This window comes from Athene noctua, chromosome 2, assembly GCF_965140245.1.
Source record: "Athene noctua chromosome 2, bAthNoc1.hap1.1, whole genome shotgun sequence".
NCBI lineage: Eukaryota > Metazoa > Chordata > Aves > Strigiformes > Strigidae > Athene > Athene noctua.
The window spans coordinates 43,917,765-43,929,864 of record NC_134038.1 but is presented as its reverse complement, the minus strand read 5'-3'; the positions used below and the strand labels follow the sequence as shown (position 1 = coordinate 43,929,864).

Here is a 12,100-nt window from a genome sequence, read left to right as displayed (position 1 = left end):
ACTCCTATTGCACAATGAAGATTAGCATCACAACCGTACCACCCAACAGAACTTTTCTCAGTTTTAAAGTTAAGTATCTAGAAATAATTCCTATAAAGTATCATGTTAACTTCAAACTGCACTAGCAAAGAAAGTGACACATAATTTGTATGCTGAGCCATATGTTATGATTTAGCACCTTCCTTCACAGCTTTATCAGGTGTTGCTGCAGAATCACACTATTTTAATGCTTGGGCTGCACTCAGTAGGTATGACTCTTGATCATAATCGGCAGATTACCACCCTCAAAGTAGAAACTGCTGATGGCAAAGAAGGAAATGAGCTGCTCTCTTGGGGTTTTGCAGGACTCAAAGCTGTACCACCAAAATAAGCAAATTTTGACAGCCATCCAAAAGCACAGCCAGGAACTATGGAAGGGCTTCCAAACTCAAACCTCCTCCTGCTCCTTAAGTATTTTTTGTCTTTGTTTCATACCTACATGCAGGTACAGATTCTATTGTCTGACACACAGCCTTGGAACCAACCGACACTTGCTGCACACATGGCTCTGCTTAGCATCACAAGTCTGCAAAGTTATTTATTCTTAAAGCATACATGAACTATTCTGAATATGAAATTCCTATGCAATTACTTAGAAGTCGGAAAATTAATCAAGCTCACAATCTGTAAGAGTACAACTATTGCATAGCTTACACTGGTTCAGATCCATGCTCACGGCTTACTGAAATCCAACCACATCACAGTGCATTCAGCAAAAATCTCTGAGCAGGCAGAGCAGTAGCATAGGTATTGTAGGTACTTAGTGCCTTAACAGACATATTCAACTTCTAAGGAGAGTAGATAGTACAGCAGATACATGGCAGATAGTACAGTACCTTCCCTACAAAACCTTTTATTTCAGTCATTCATTTGCAGGTGGGAGGTTTAAGTCCAGGGACAACAGAAAAGCTCTTATCCTGCTTCCCCATGCCAAATGAGTACCTGCAGTTACTTCTGTTAACCACTAAAAAGGAACTCTATTGATGATGAAGGCTAAGAAACAGGATAAATAAATACAGTTAATTGCATTCTCATGTAGGCACTGTTACCTAGATTTAAGCCTCCTCTATAGTGTTGGGACAGGAAAAAAAAAAAGCAGCAGGGGGCTATCTTAGGACATACATGGGCTCTGGACAACAAAGTTTATACCAAAGAAGATTAGGGACAAATACTGAATATTCAATGCTAATTCTACAGAACAACAGCTTTTAAATACAGCACACCACAAATCCTAGGCAGTTTTAAGATTTATTTTTTTTTTAATGTCTCCCTGCATAACTAGTAATTTTAATAGAAAGCACGTAATTTTGTCCGGGATGTGCACTCTGAAAATCATATAAAGCTTATCTGAATTTGTTGCTTCATTCAGTATGCCATTTATTAATTTTACCTCCAATACCACACTTGATTCTGCATCAGTGATGCATCCTAACTCCAATTGTTTAGCAGCTGCCAACATACTCATACTCTCCCTGTTGGTATCAATTCATTGAATAGCAGTTTTTTCTAAAAGTCTGCCGGTTTAAAGGAAGTTTGTAGGTCAGAGCCTGCACAGGTGAAGGGATCCTGGAGAGATGAGGCACCGCACCTGAGCCCAGAAGTAAAGAGATGCCATCTCTCCCTAACAGCAGCTCACTACTACAGTATAAACAGAAAGGTGAGGCAACAGAGGTTGGTAGTTTAGTCAATGGGAGCAACTGCCAAAAGATGCTAAGAGTTCTGCCGTTACGCTGACTCAGCCAGCGGAAAAACAAACAAGTTTGCAATCAGATCCACTATGGTTTCAGTAGCACTTTGCATGAATACTGAATATTTGAGCTATAGAGGTTAAGCCACTGCACTTTACATTCACTTGAACAAAGAGCAAACAGGATCCATCTCTGCACGTCAGCTAGACTGAATATTGTCACAATTCTCTTTTATTTCTGACCTCTGGCCCCCAACTCCCAACAGTACTGCTGCTGACAGAGCAAGAAAACAAGTAACATGCTGTACTTACTACATGAATCATGAGCAAGCGTTCCAGGCCTAGCACAGCTAGAAGACAAGCAAGTGGTGGAAACTAATGCACAATATTCTAGATGACCAGTAAGGCCGTGAATAAATTACATGTTAAGTACAGAACATCTAGAATTCATCTAGCTCCTATTTTAGTGAAGTGATAGAATGTTGGAATTAGACCCTTTAGAATTAAACCAGGAGACTATAGGTTCACAAATCAAAAACAAAAGATTATCCCCACTGTTCAACTTCAGGCACTGAAGCTGTTCTGCACTGCCCTAAAAAGCAACCTGCTTCTCTCCGTTGTTCATAGAAGGAACCTGGGCTTCTCACTGCAGGTGCTTTTAGTCACAACATCCCATCCCTGAAGTTCAGTAAAATCTTGTGCCACAATGCACATGAAAGGCACCTGCTTCATCTGTAGAGATTAACATAATGGGTTTCTTTAAAGTGATATATGTAAGTGGTGTCAGTTTAGAACTTAATGATTTGATTCTTTTGAAGTCTGCATCATTAATAACATTGCTCCAACCAGCACTAGGTTCCCCAAAACAGTTCCTAATACTAAAATGGTCAAGTTGGATATTGCCTCTGAACACCAGCAAAGACAAGGAATAAGGAGAGGATGTTTCTCATACATAGTTAAAGCACAAATCAAGTAGGACACACAAAAAAAATCTGTACCATCATTGCTATGCTAAACTCCCCCATTTGCCATTAACAGGTTTTCACCATCAGCTTGGGGTGCCATGACTAACACAGTTCTAGTGAGATTAAAACACAGGATTAATTACCATTTAAAGACATTAAGTGATGCTAAAACGGTACCTTTTCTCCCTGTTTCATCAAGTGCATGATCATTTAACTTGCAAATGAAACTGGAATATTTCACCTGAACTTACCTGATTTGAAAAACTGACAGCAGTTACTGCTTTTGCCAGTCTAGCTTCACTATTTAACAGAATGCCTGACAGTCTGATTTCTCCCCATTTCTCCCCAACTTAAAACCCCCCAAGGAAAAGCCAGTTGAGCCACCTGTAATGAACTATTGAAATTACTTAGGAGTTAGTTGTCTCCAAGATGAGTTATTAGCAGTCTAATGATACAGCTGAATTTTAAGCAGAATGTCACTTCAGCTGCCCCATGACACTCCCTTCGTTCAGGTACCGTAACTTTTCCTTGCTCTGCTGCTCCACGCACAGCACTTGTACCAAGCCTCAGTCTGGCTAAGCAAACCTTTATTTTCCAATCTTTCTCTCAGTTAGCCTCCAGATCTAGGAAGAGCCTGACTACCTCTGTCATACATGTGTGTCAGATAGCAATGCAGAGTTGTTCCATGCCAATCAAATTCAAGGAAAAAACCAATTGCTTTAAGTGCAATAACTGGAATTCCAAAACACATGGAAGTAAGGAGTAAAATACTTATTGTTTTCCCAGCTCTGAAGAGCAAGGTAAGCAAAACCTTGAAGTTGCCAAGTAATCCATCTCATGACAAAGCAAAGCAAAGCTAAGTAGGTGCTTTAATAACTGCACTGTGCAGCCATCAGGGGACTCAGCTCTCTCTTCTCACCATACAAGCTATGAAACAGAAGAGCTCATGACACACATCGAAAGCCAAATCTATACAAAGACAGATCTAGCCTCCCACATACAAACGATGTGTCGTTTCCTTAGCTCACTCTATCTGATGTCCATTCCAGGCTGAACACTATTTTGGCAAATACGAGCCAAGGACAATGTGTCCCAGAGGCTTAAGTTGAAAGTGGGAAAAAGCCAGGTTATGCATCCTGAAAAACTTTTACGACCTGTGAAGTTTGTGTGGGAGAAAGACCAGAGTTTTAGTTTTTTATTACCAAACTTACAAGACATCAGAACACACATGAAGTAAGACCTGTCCCCTCCTCCAGCAGGTAAATTCGTTAACTAAGCCTTCCACAGTGTAATCTCTATTTAGCTATAGCTGATTTACAATACTCAGAATGCTTCAAACGTATCAGAATAGCATAGTGAGAAAAGCAGCATATCACCAAACTTTCAAGTCGGGTGGAGTGTAATATAATGACTCAAAATTAGGTTGCACATGACCACACATTTAGTCTCCATCTCCACACACTCAGAAATTCAATGTTATTTACCAAAGTCCTCCCTACAGGTGAAGAATATTAATGCTGGATTTGTCATAGCAGGTTATTTAAATGTCTAGCATTTCTCTGATGTAGAAGGTTCCCATAGTATGAGAGGGGGGGGAAGCAGGATAAAAGGAATATAACATGCATGACAGTTAAAACCCCGTATTCTTTAGAAGAAAAGGGGGAAAAGTTGCTTTGTTTTACAGAAGATATACTGCAGGGAGAGGGGACAGGAGCTTTTTGTCAGCCTGGCTAGCTTGTCTTCTACAGCAAGCAGATGACTTAACCTGTCAGAATGTGCTTGATAAACCTTGTTCCCCTACCACTTTCACATTGTTAGCACCATCACTACTCAGCCTTTTAAAAAGATCACATTGTGTCAGAAGCGAGAAAACTGGCAGAAGTTACAGGTACTTCCAAGCACCAAGCTTTTCAGAAATAAAAGGTTGTTTAAGTTCAAAATTAAATTAGTTGTTTGTATCTCAAGATCTTTGTTCCAATGTACTGAGACATACTGTTGGATTTTATCTTTCTCTAAGGCAATGCCAAATTAGAAATATGAGCTTTGGTGAAATCATAATTAATAATCAGATTAAGAATCCCTAATTAGTATTTTTAACTCTCCATGTTTTATGCTTAGCATATCTGATTAGTTTGGCAAGCTGCACAAAGTTTTTGTGTGAATACTAAAGTTTTTCAGAACTTCAGCCCTTCAGTGCTGTTGGAAAGGCAGTGTTACCCACCAGCAAGTTCTGTGGCAGAACACGCCAGGACTTCAGGGTTTTTGGAATTTTATTAGAGAGCTAGTCAACAAACAGTGAAAGAAGAACCTCACTTCAAATGCTGTTCTCAGCAACTGATGAAGGAGGTATCAGCAAGTAATTTTCAACTAACCAAGCAGCCCACAAGCTTCTGCTACCCCAGGAGCTCAATAAGTTGTACTTGTGTCCCTTAAAATGGCAACGGAAAAATAACAGTGTAGAGTGAGGGAAAGGACTAGAGCAAAGAACATCAACGTAAAAGAATGGTCAGGCATGAACTTTGCACAGAATCTGCCAATTAAGTACTTGAACAAGTACAAGCTTAAAATTACAGCTCGGATTAAATATTAAGCAGTTCAAATAAGTTAAAATATATTGTTCTAGTTAATTATATGACATTCAGTCACGTAAGGTGCAGCTACTCAATTCAACTACAACCAAAATATACAGAAAACGTAGCTAAGATCTTATACATCAGCACCATACTGCTCTTATCATTTAACTGCAGTATTACTGCATAAAAATGTTATTCCCCCCTTAAACCTACTGTCTTGAATATTCTCTCCACACCAAATATTTCTTATTGTTAGTAATATGTTAAATAATCTTCACATACCAGTTGTGAACCATCAGCTTCTGCACAGCCAGTAGTGCATTATAACGAACTTGTTGGTCTTCATGATGCATGTGGTTCATTACCAGCTGTTTACCACCAAGTTGCTCAATCACTCTGAAAGAGAGGAGCAGTTTTTTTGACGTTACTTCAGCTTCTGGGTAGCTATCCTATCCAACCATTTCATGTTCAAGGCATTAAGAGATTAAGTTAATAAAATAAATATGTGACTCGCAAAGTATTTCTTTCCTAACATATACATCTTACTTGACATGTTACAAATGTAGATCTCGCATAGTACCTACTGATTTTTTTTTTAAATTCACAACATCAGAAAGTGTTTGTAATGAACTCCTGTTTGCTACCCACTACCTACTTCCATAAATTTTTAAATAAACGACAATCAAGAAAGAAGCCCTTTTCATAGACGGTTATTTACTTTACCCAACTTGCTGAACAACTCAATATTGGCTTGAAAGGGTCAGCAGGGTATAGCACTGTGATAGTTTAGGCCCTGCCGGGACTGGAGATCACATTGCTGTTGTCCCTCCCCCACCCTTGGACCGAGTAGGGCACAAACTCCGGGTTAAAATAAGGAGAAATTTAATACAACAGTGTAATAAACAATCTGAACAACAACAATAGCAATAATAACAACAATAAACAGTAATAACAGTAAACAAGACAAAAGATATACAGAGAAATACCGCAGTGAACACAGCCAGCCCACCGTGCGTGCTTCCCGCGACCAAAGCCACAAAGGAAAGCTTCCCACACTCTAACGCTGGACCTGACATCAGCATGGTATGAATAACCCGACTGGAGATTCCTTCCCACTGCTGGGGAAACCCTATCCTAGCTCAACCAGAACAAGCACTATCTATTATTTAGGTAGTGCCCTTTCCTCCATAAATTGATGATAACAATGTCACTCAATTTTTTGCAAGAATAAAGCCCCAATCCAGTCCAGCACTGCCTAATCCAGAAAAAATGCTTGTGATCACACCAACATCTATTAAGCCATCCACCTGGTACTCCTCATAGTCCTTTTTGCCATCCAAACTGTACTAGAGCCACCAATACTGTTGCAAAAGATAAAGAAGTGGCTGCTAAATTACCATTTCCAGAAAAACAATAGGCTTGAGCTTCATCTTTCACTATAAACTTCACCACAGTAGTCAGCCATATCTTTTTTAACAGCTATACCAAACCCCACACAAAATACTGATGAAACCTTGTATCACATGTCTTGAATATATAATTTTTTTAAAATAGAAGACAACACGCTTAAAACCTGAAAAAGTATCACTCTCCAGATGACTCTCTACATGCAACATTTTGGTCTGTCATAACAAAGTAAATTTGGAGAGAATTTGGAAGGAATATATAAACTGATTACTCACTGACTTGCATATGGTTTTCTACAGCAGTTCTCTCACAGGTCACTGAGTAGTTAAACATAATATCCTGTGAAGAGACTATTGTTTGCATTACTCCTAACCTGATGCTATCCTGCCATTCTAAGCTTGCATTAGCTACCTGCTTTTATTACTGATCTTTTCATGGCTGTATTAATCCATTACTACTGCACAACACAATATGTTTTTGTAAACTGCAGAATAGGTATAAAGACATAGCGTGGAGATGAAAAAGAATTTCCCATTTCATTTTATAACTCAGTCAAAACCATCCTGGAGACCACAGGGAACATTATTTCCCAACAACATTAAAACATTTAAGGATGTTTCATACAACAGAAATGCATTCAGAAAAGTGCAATTGTTTTAAGCTGGAAATCCTTGCCAAGAATTCAACAAGTTAGTAATATAAGATTCAAAAAAAGCCTTTATGCCTGCCTTAGGCTGCCTCACATTTTTAATCACGAGTTAAATATAAGACCACTGCACTCAAAGACAAGACTATGAAACACAAACAAGAATTTTTTCCTCGTTACAGGACTAACTTGAACGCTGAATTTTCAGGAATTGAAAGGAGGTAAAAGAGGCATTAAACTCAAAAGCTTCTTTACACTAGGACCATGCAAGAATCAAAATGAAAAGTTCAAGTCCTGCAATCACAAATGGTAATAGAGTAATTCACATGACAGTACATCACTGATATTATAGTCGAGAATATGAAGAGTCAAAGAACAGAGTTATCGTTCTTGCATAACGCTGCCGACCGGTAGAAATCACTTCCCAGCCATGTGTTTTAGACTGAAAGGTATGTAACTGTGAGAAAGGTTCACAGTGAATCCTGTTCCTTCAAGTTCCAAAACTGCTCAACACACTACTTTCAGTTCTGTTTTCCCTCTCCTCAACTTCTGCTTACTTTACAGCAGTAATAGAGCCCAGGGGGGCAGTTACAGTATGTGTACATTACTACAGGGATTGTTCCCCATAGTAACAGTGCACTAAGCCAAGACAGAGGCAATTCAAACAAGTTTCTGGAGACAGATTTTAACATGACCCATTTAAAGTGAGAAAGAGGAAACAGAAAATGAAGACTAGATGATCTTTAAGGTCCCTTCCAACCCAAACTATTCTATGATTCTATGAAGACAAATGAGAGCAGTTTAGACTGTTATAGCAGAAAATACCAATATGAAATCCACACTACATATACAGAAGGAGACCAAGGTGAAAAAGGGAATGCAATTAAGCTGGTTTTGACTCATGAGCTAAGGAAGGGAATGGTTCTGGGTGTCAATCTCTTGCACATACAAAACATAAAAACCATGTTCACGGCACTCGGTTGACTGAAAGTGTTGATCTTGCATAACAGTAACCCTTGGGCCACACCAGAAGTTGTACTGGATGCTGATATTTAGCCTGTGTTTATTTTCAGTGACAACAAACACCAATGATGTACTTTATTTCTGCTGCTATACTGACAGAAACGCATGTTGGTGAGGCTTACTAGAAGTCCATGGTGCTATTGCCTTGAGAATTTTGTCCAAAATTAGCAACTTTAAAGACAACTTAAAATTATTTAAGCTGACAACATTAGAGAACAGCCAAGCAAAAATGTAGTATTTAGTTTAACAAACATTTTCTTTTGTCAGACAAAGGGAAAGGTCAGCCAGAACTGTAACTCTAGGTCTGCTGTGAGCAGCACGTAAATTCAAGAAGTTTTAGGTTTTGCAACGTTCAAAGGCTGAAGGACAATCCAAGTTAAGAGCTGAAGGATAAACACAGGAAACATTTAAAGACATTTGAAGTCTCTTATTCTTCTAAACCAACAAGTAGCATCCATTCTCAAAGTGAGTCATACAATGAGAGTGTGTAATGTCAACCAGGAGTGAGAACAATAATCAGCTATGTATCGAAAAACATCATAGTAAGAAATGGACTGTTACGTGGGAACTGACACACAGCCCTTCAAGCATTTTAAGATTTTAGTCCTAAAATTGCTGAAGTTAAACTTAGTAAGAATACACTGGATTACAAAGGAAATTCTTTAAAAGAGATTGACGCATTTTAGTTTGTCCATCAGAACAGAAAGCTAAATTAGTTAAGTCTTTAAGCAGAAAGCAGCTAAAGTACTAAAATTTGCTGTAAGAACGTGGGTTAGAATAGTATCTGGGATACTTATTATTTGCTGGCCAAGTACTCCTTTTGAAGTATGAGTCTCCACCTTATTGGAGGATATCTTGCCTCCCCTCCAAATACCAGTTGTCATAAGTCTCTTTCAGAAGACATAGGAGCTAATTAGCAAATACACAGTACTGCTCAGTACAAGTGGTACACACTGACCACCTCTGACCTTTCTTAGTGGACCTAGAAAACAGTTAATTTGTTCCAATAATCTGAAAATACCTTCACTTCAAGTTGCTTACAAGACCACAAGGGCCATGACTCTCTCTAGAGCAAACTAATCTTTCCAGCATATATATATATGGCACAAAGTTTCAGTCTCCTGTTTGTGATTCTACTACTATCAAGATAACAGTCTGCACAAAAAGTGTTCATGGAATTCCCAACAAGCCTAGATGACCGTTCTCATTTTTCCCATTAAAACCTATGCAGAAACCAGAAACAGGCCACTTCTTTGCTACAAAAATTGTCACACGTCCCTTCCTGGAAAAACCAAAGGCCCCTTTCTGCTTCAGTGGTCTCTCTACCTTAAAGATGCAATTATTCAGCAAACTTCTTTGTTCACAGGTTTTTAAAACAAAACAAAGCAAGAAAATATAGCAATGTCTGTCTGCATATTTTGAAGGAATTCAGGTTTACAATAAATATTAACACTTTCACTGAAATGTGTATTTGTGTAGCTAATAAAAACATACTAAAGTAAAAGACTGCTAACTGAATCTGTGCTAACATCACTGAAATTACAATAGAAATTGTTTGTGAGAAAAATCTTGTCTCAATAGTCACGAAACAGACCTAATCATTGTTAAAATAGTTCAGCCCTATTGTAAGTCAAATAATTACAGGTCAATAGTCATCACAGAGGGTAAAAACTATATTAGAACAGCTACCAAGAATTGAATCAACATTTCTTCTGGTGCATGCCTTTTGCTTTAAACAATTTATTCAAGACTTGTTTAGACATAGGTTTCCTTCACTGTTAAGAGACATATAAGTATAGCGTCAAAAATCTAGTTTGTATTTTCTCATTTGATCTAGTTTGTTTTCTCACCTTCTCGGTGAATTAAACTTAAGCATAACCTGCAATCCTTACATAGCATATTTTAATATCAATACGCAAAAAAGCCACAGGCGATGCATATACTCTAGCTGGTGTTGCATTTAGGGTGAGAATAAATTTGGTAAGAGATAAATCCCCTTGCATTCTAGCCGGTCCTCAGAGATTAGAGGGGCTAGGGGTGGCTGGACTTATCCCTGAATAGGTATGCCAAATGGGGCTGTAACTATAGGTCTGACCTGGACGCCCGAACAGCCCACACGCTGTAAATCCAGTTGCATTCAAAAGAAGCTGTCAGATTCATGAATAGTGTGGATTAGTGGCCGTCACTATAGGTCTAACCCAGCCCAAACAGCCCATACACTGTAAATCTGGTTGCATTCAACAGGAGCAGTCAGATTCATGAACAGTACCGTTTATATTCATGCAACTTCTACAGATTTTTTAAGATTGCCTAGGATAAATGCACAAACTGCAGGTTGGCTATATAGCACTACACAAAAGAAAAAGAATTGCAATCACACACACAGAGTTCCTGGGTATACACTTGGCGTAGCTGAGGAAATCTTACCAAAAGGCATCCCTTTGGGGGGGAGGGGGGGAAGCACAAACCCGTTGATCCGTCACTCAGATTTGGTGTTGGATTATTGTCCCTCCAAGTTAGGTATTTACAAACTTGGGGTACTACTTATCTTAGTAGGTATGGATGAATGGGTGGAAGTGTAGTCGAGTTATTATTTTTTGAGTAATAACATAATTAACTTCATGGTGCCAAGGGGTACAAGTAGTTTTTGTGGGAAAAAGAGGGAGGACGAGAAGCAAGGTGGACTTGGTGTAAGGGGTGCAAGCTGGGTTGTGTGGAAAAAAAGGGAGGATGAGGCAAAGTTGGAAGGTTGCTACAAAAATCATCTTTTGAGACAGAAGAGTAGAACAGGAGATATATCTGTCCTTGAAATGAAAGAATGGGACCGTGCGGCCTACACCCCGCTTCGCATTCCTCCTTGGTGCCACAACAAACACAAATCACTGGACCTCCATCCTGTTCTGTGCTCGCTTTGGGCACCTTGTGTCAAGGAAATGTGTGTTTTGCAGGTTTCTCACTGTTTTGCTTTTCTCACATTTCCAACACCTAACAGCTGGTCTCTTGAGTAACAACATATTGGTATTTTTCTTACCGTTTCCCACGGGGATAGTGTCGTACATATTCTCCCACATCATGAGCAGCTACAGCCAGCACTTGTGGGTCATCAGAAACCTCCAGAAGTTTGGTCAAGATTCTAGGAAAGGATTTGAAACAATCAAGTCACAGGTTTCACTTAGAGAGGCTTTTTTGGTTTGATTTTGTTGGGTTTTCTTCATGGTTGTTTTTTTTAAAATCACTGATAATTTAAAATAACAAAGTCTGTAACCATAAAAATGCTTTACAAGTCACCCAAACAGCAAAGCTGGAATAGAACTTTTCCCAAATGTGCAGTTGCACTTAAAAGAATTGACATACTGCCCTAATTAACAGAATTATTAAAATTCACTAGAGTGAGTTTAGTGAGCCACATCTACAAATACCTATAACCAAGGTTTACAAAATATCTCAAGACAAGTTTTGAGTTCAAGATACACTGTACTAACCAAATATATAAACATTTATAGACAGGGCAGAGGTGGGACACAAACACGAAACCAACAAATGCTGCTACTTCTGTTATACGACAGACCCCAGTCATGTTTGCATGCTGTTCCCACCTCCTGCACTCAAGATCCTGCACTATGGATTCAGAAAGTGGTAAGGCCACATTGCTCATGACACAGCAAGAGGGGTATAAGCCTGCTATCTATCAGCCTTTCCCCAACACTACTCCTCCCCTCCCCTCACAACAGTAGCCTTGCTCAGTGCAGGATAGAGGACA

The 12,100-nt window shown here is 39.0% G+C and overlaps 1 protein-coding gene across 2 annotated transcripts in view; it reads right to left on the bottom strand.

The window, feature by feature from the left end:
- The window catches only part of ATP6V1H (ATPase H+ transporting V1 subunit H), a 63,623-nt gene that overhangs the window by 5,074 nt on the left and 46,449 nt on the right, over positions 1 to 12,100 (bottom strand). For both annotated transcript variants that reach the window (XM_074898960.1, XM_074898959.1), the window contains exons 12-13: positions 11,372 to 11,473; positions 5,547 to 5,660 (exon numbers count right to left, since the gene is read on the bottom strand). In XM_074898960.1, the coding sequence (XP_074755061.1) occupies positions 5,547 to 5,660; positions 11,372 to 11,473 (216 nt within the window). The remainder of the gene's footprint in view (positions 1 to 5,546; positions 5,661 to 11,371; positions 11,474 to 12,100) is intronic.